The following is a 6,000-nucleotide window of genomic DNA, read 5'->3' on the forward strand; positions in this document are numbered from 1 at the left end:
GCACTGGGGACCTACACCAGTGTCACAGTTCAAGAAGGCAGCTCACCACCATCTTCTCAAGGGCAACCAGGAATGGGCAATACAAAACCAAAACAAATTCTAATTTATCAAAGCAGGTTTCAGCCTGGGACCTGACTTGTCCATCATAACAATATCAGCTAGATTCCTGTGAATAAGCCAGCTTTCTCAAAATCTTGAAGAGGGATGGGCAATTCATCCTGGCATAGCCAGCAATGCCAAACCCCATGACAGCATTGAAAATAAATTATTGTAAATATATTTTGATTACCCTGCTTCTCTGAGCTGCTGTTCCTGCAGCGGCCTGGAATTTGCAAGGTGGATGTAGGTCGCCGTAACTCGCCACATACTGGATGAGATTCATAAGGGCAGCACAAGAATCAGAACACGTCCGGATATGGATGACGTCACTTGCGCATCGAAGCTCAAACCGGGGCTGAAATTGACAAAGCGGTAAAGTTCATTGGAGAACCCAATAAGTATGAACAATCTGACACAGTAACAACCAAAATGCCTAAAGTCTCCCTCACCCTCTCTGCTTCTGCAGTCTGCTTTGATGCAGTTATTTGGAATTCCAGTAACCCCATGTCCAGGACACGCACGTAATCTGGAATAAATAATTTGGACTGACTGAACCTGGTGAACAGATTTTGTCTTTCATAGTAACATATTGACAGTCAGCCAATAAAAAGCTGCAAAAGTCAACAAAAATCTAACAGCAACCAAGTTCCCTGTGGTCTTCACGACTATTCAGGTTATATGTTAATGATATAGACGAAGGAACTGAGATCACTGTTGCTAAATTTACAGATGGCACAAAAATAGATGGACGGACAGAAAGTACTGAGGAAATGGGGAGGCTGCAGAAGGACTTGTACATGCTAGGAGAGTGGGCAAAGAAGTTGCAGATAGAACACAATCTGGCAAAGTGTGAGGTTATGCACTTTGATAGAAAGAATAGAGGCACAGACTATTTTCTGAATTGGGAAAAGCTTGGAAATCTGAAGCACAGAGACATCTGGGGGTTCTAATTCAGGATTCTCTTAAGGTTAACATGCAGGTTCAATTGGCAGCTAGGAAGGCAAATCAATGTTAGCATTCATTTCAAGAGGGCTAGAATACAAGAGCAGAGATGTACTGCTGAGGCTGAATAAGGCTATGGTCCAACCACATTTGGAATACTGAGAGCAGTTTTGGGCCCTGTATCTAAGGTAGAACGTGGGTGGCACAGTGGTTAGCACTGCTGCCTCACAGCGCCAGAGACCCGGGTTCAATTCCCGCCTCAGGCGACTGACTGTGTGGAGTTTGCACGTTGTCTGCGTGGGTTTCCTCTGGGTGCTCCAGTTTCCTCCCACAGTCCAAAGATGTGCAGGGCCAGGTGAATTGGCTATACTAAATTGCCCATAGTGTTAGGTAAGGGGTAAATGTAGGGGTATGGGTGGGTTTCGCTTCGGCGGGTCAGTGTGGACTTGTTGGGCCGAAGGGCCTGTTTCCACACTGTAATGTAATCTAATCTAAACTTGCTGGTGTTGAGGGGGTCTAGAGGACGTTTACAAGAATGATCCTGGGGATGAAGGGCTTGTTATATGAGGAGCAACTGAGGACTCTCGAGTTTAGAAGGATGAGGGGAGATCTCATTTAAATGTATAGAATATTGAGAGGCCTGGATAGAGTGGAAGTGGAGAAGATGTTTCTACTCGCAGGAGATACTAGAACATGAGGGCAGAGCCTCAGAGTGAAGGGAAGACCCTTTAGAACTGAAATAAGGAGAAATTTCACCTGTGGAATGCATTGCCGCAGAGGGCTGTTGAGGACAAGTCATTGACTGTATACAAGACAGAATTAGATAGGTTCTTGATTGGTGAGGGAATTACATGTTACATGGAGAAGGCAGAAGAATAGATTTGAGAAACATATCAGCCATAATCGAATCGTGGAGTAGACTGGATGGGCCAAATGGCCTGATTATGCTCTGATATGTTATGGTCTTACGGTGTCCTGAGAAAATGGATTCTCACTGGGGAACAGGTCCCCCTCCTCTCTGAAGAACCCTTCCCTTTAATATCTTACATAACTGAACATATCCCCTTTAAAGCTAGATATAATTGCAATCTCACCTTTCTTTAAATTTACTGCAGATAGATGACATTTTTCAGACAAGTACAATGCAGCATCATCAATAATAATTCTGGAAAATGCAAGAGAGTTTATTACAAATAGATAATTTGCAGAAAGAGAAAGTGGTTATGTAATCTTGAAGGAGTCAGTCATTACCTGAGAGTGGAGCAATACTTGTCCAGAACAATGTTACTGGATATTGTAAAGGTTTCAACAGTGACTAGTGCTCTAACTGGTAAATATTGTGGCCTGAAAAACAGACAGAAGCATACACATTTTAGGTGTTAACAACATCAGCTACTCCAATTCATTCTTTCTCTGGTCTTCAAAACAGTGGAACGTATCAACCATTCATTCTCCTTTCATAACCTTCAAACTCCCGCATGACATCAACTACCTTATTTTCTTTCCTACCCTTTCAGCTTCAGCCGTGTCCATCGTTTGAAACTTCAGCTGATCAATTCCAAAAGAACAACCACCTGAAATTCTGAGTACAAAAGTGATCCAGCTCCAGGCCTTACTCTTGGGACAGGGAACCTGATAAGCCTTTGCTGAGGCAGAGCTGAAAATGTGTTGCTGGAAAAGCGCAGCAGGTCAGGCAGCATCCAGGGAACAGGAGAATCGACGTTTCGGGCATAAGCCCTTCTTCAGGAAGGGCTTATTCAGGTTGCTGAGGCAGCCTCTTCAGAGGTATAACTGGCTAAAACTGACATCACTCTTTCTTACCAGATTTTCCTACTCAGTACAAATGGTTACCAGGATACACCCTCAAGTGCAATCAATGATGATGGAATTAATGGACATGCAGCAGTTTTACTGAGGATTGTGCAGCAACTTACAGGAACCCTAACCCTAATGACCTGCTGTGCTGTTCCAGCAATAAAGTTTCAACTTTGATCTCCTGCATCTGCAGACCTCACTTTCTCCTAACTAGTGTCACACATGTTTGCCAGTGCATTACAAAGAGAGCTTTATTCAGTATCTAATCCAATGTTGTACCTACCCAGAGAGTGTTTAATGGGGACAGTGTAAAGGGAGCTTTACTCTGTAGTCTAACCACGTGCTGTCCCTATCTCTGTGAAGGGGTTGATGGAGGCAGTACAAAGTTTTATGCTGTATTACTTCAGCAAGGCATTTGATAAGGGTCCTCATGGTAGGCTCATTCATAAAGTCAGGAAGTATGGGATACAGGGAGATTTAGCTGTCTGGATTCAGAATTGGCTGGCTGACAGAAGGCAGAGAGCGGTTGTAGATGGAAAGTATACTGCCTGGAGGACAGTGTTGAGTGGGGTCCTTCAGATCTCTGTTCTTGGGCCTCTGCTCTTTGTAGTTTTTATAAATGACTTAAATGAGGAGGTTGAGGGGTGGGTTAGTAAATCTGCCGGTGACACAAAAGTTGGAGTTGATAGTATTGAGGGCTATTGCAGGCTGCAGCACGACATAGACAAGATGCAGAGCTAGGCTGAGAAATGGCAGATGGAGTTCAACCTGGATAAATGTGAAGTGAAGTATTTTGGAAGGTTGAATCTGAATGCTGAATATAGGATTAAAGACAGGATTCTTGGCAGTGTGGAGGAACAGAGGGATCTTGGTGTTCAAGTGCATAGATCCCTCAAAGTTGCCACCCAAGTGGATAGGGTTGTTAAGAAAGCACATGGTGTTTTGGTTTTCATTAACAGGGGGATTGAGTTTAAGAGCCGCAAGGTTTTGCTGCAGCTCTACAAGACCCTGGTGAGACCACACATGGAATATTGTATCCACTTCTGGTCACTACGTAATAGGAAAGATACAGATGCTTTGGAGAGGGTGCAAAGAAGGTTTACCAGGATGTTGCCTGGAGTGGAGGGCTTGCCTTACGAAGTGAGGTTGACTAAAGCTCAGAATTTTCTCTCTGGAGAGAAGAAGGAGGAAGACAGGTGACCTGATCGAGGTACACAAGGTAATGAGAGGCATGGATAGAGTCAATAGCCAGAGACTTTTCCCCAGGACAGGATTGACTGGCACATGGGGTCACAGTTTTAAGATATTAGGAGGAAGGTATAGAGGAGACGTCACGGGTAGGTTCTTTACGCAGAGAGTTGTGAATGCATGGAATGAGTTACCAGCAGTGGTGGTGAAAGAGAGTCATTCGGGACATTTAAGCGACTGCTGGACATGCACATGGAAAGCAGTGAATTGAGGGGTGCATAGGTTAGGTTATTTTATTTTAGATTAGTAATAATCCTTGGCATAACATTGTGGGCAGAATAAATGATATTGTATCCATTGCTCCTGATGCGGTCTCCTCTACATTGGGGAGACTGGACGCCTCCTAGCAGAGCGCTTTAGGGGACATCTCCGGGACACCGGCACCAATCAACCACACCGCCCTCTGGCCCAACATTTCAACTCCCCCTCCCACTCTGCCGAGGACATGGAGGTCCTGGGCCTCCTTCACCACCGCTCCCTCACCACCAGACGCCTGGAGGAAGAACGCCTCATCTTCCTCCTCGGAACACTTCAACTCCTTCATCCCCTCCCCCACTCACCTATTGTACTCTATGCTACTTTCTCCCCACCCCCACCCTCTTCTCACTTATCTCTCCACCCTTCAGGCTCTCTGCCTTTATTCCTGATGAAGGGCTTTTGCCCGAAACGTCGATTTTTTTGCTCCTCGGATGCTGCCTGAACTGTTGTGCTCTTCCAGCACCACTATTCCAGAATCTGGTTTCCAGCATCTGCAGTCATTGTTTTTACCTGTAATTTTCTATGTTCTATTTAACCCCACGCTGTGTCTTATCCTGGAGTGTTTGATGTAATAATGTGAAGGCTTTATTCTGCATTAAATCTTGTTGTATATCCCCTAATTGATGTATTCAACAGAATAAATGGTGAGAAACCTTGTCCTTAGAAGTTGTTTACCTGTAGTCCAGGGCACAACTCCAGAGATGCAGGTGAAAGGTAGTTTCATTTGCTGGATGAGCATAACCCAAAACTGGTTCATCAGCAATATTCAGAAAATCCACAAACTGTAGGGAGGGAGGAAGACAGCAATGAATCCAACAACATTAACAGGTTCTGAAGCCAATATAAATCTAGCATGGTCACAAGGTTAAATTAACAACACAATGTCAAGTTTACATGCAGCTCCTTCTCAAATACAACTGAACGATTTAATCAGATCAGAACTAGCTGGGTTCATGAACCAAAGGAACATCCTCATTGTAAAGTGTTGACAAATACAGCATCAGTACGAGGTTATTTTCTTTCTGGTATTCTGAGTTCCTGTTGCTGATGCTTCCTTCTGGCCAAGTGCTGAGTAAAAGCCAGCTGCAAGTTGGCAGACGCTAATTCTATACTTGCTTAGAGTGTCAGAGTAGCACTGGCAGAAACAGGATACTTGCACTTCCTTCTGTGTTTTGACAAATCTGGGAAATACTGGGACATCAATACTCTTCCAAAATAAGAGGTCCTAGCGAGAGATTTTTTACAACATGTGAAGCTAGTGAAATAGATAGCAGAAATACATTCAAATTTGCCCTACAGAGCTATCATGTAATATTTGAAAACTCTAAGGGACAGGAGGATAGTGTGGGAAAAAGGCGTCAAGGCAAAGATCAGCCATGATCCACCCGAATGACAAAGGAGGAATATAGAGTATAAGAACAAGGAGGTGATGTTGAACTCGTGTAAGACAATTGTTAGACCTCAGCTGGAGTACTGTGTACAGTGGGCACCATTATTGGAAGGATTTCAATGAATCGCAGAGGGTGCAGAGTGATTTACAAGAATGGTTTCAGAAATGAGAAATCTTAGTGCTGAAGAATGCGGGACTGTTCTCCTGGGAAAGGAGGAGATTTGATTAAGTTTTCAAAATCATGAAAG

General features: G+C 44.0%; 1 protein-coding gene across 3 annotated transcripts in view; it reads right to left on the reverse strand.

Moving 5' to 3' along the window:
• The window catches only part of LOC122553319 (autophagy-related protein 2 homolog B-like), a 111,837-nt gene that overhangs the window by 37,161 nt on the left and 68,676 nt on the right, over positions 1-6,000 (reverse strand). For all 3 annotated transcript variants that reach the window (XM_043696876.1, XM_043696877.1, XM_043696875.1), the window contains exons 24-28: positions 5,038-5,144; positions 2,293-2,385; positions 2,136-2,206; positions 549-625; positions 290-454 (exon numbers count right to left, since the gene is read on the reverse strand). In XM_043696876.1, coding sequence (XP_043552811.1) covers positions 290-454; positions 549-625; positions 2,136-2,206; positions 2,293-2,385; positions 5,038-5,144 — 513 coding nt within the window. The remainder of the gene's footprint in view (positions 1-289; positions 455-548; positions 626-2,135; positions 2,207-2,292; positions 2,386-5,037; positions 5,145-6,000) is intronic.

This window comes from Chiloscyllium plagiosum, chromosome 10, assembly GCF_004010195.1.
Source record: "Chiloscyllium plagiosum isolate BGI_BamShark_2017 chromosome 10, ASM401019v2, whole genome shotgun sequence".
In the NCBI taxonomy this organism is placed as follows: domain Eukaryota; kingdom Metazoa; phylum Chordata; class Chondrichthyes; order Orectolobiformes; family Hemiscylliidae; genus Chiloscyllium; species Chiloscyllium plagiosum.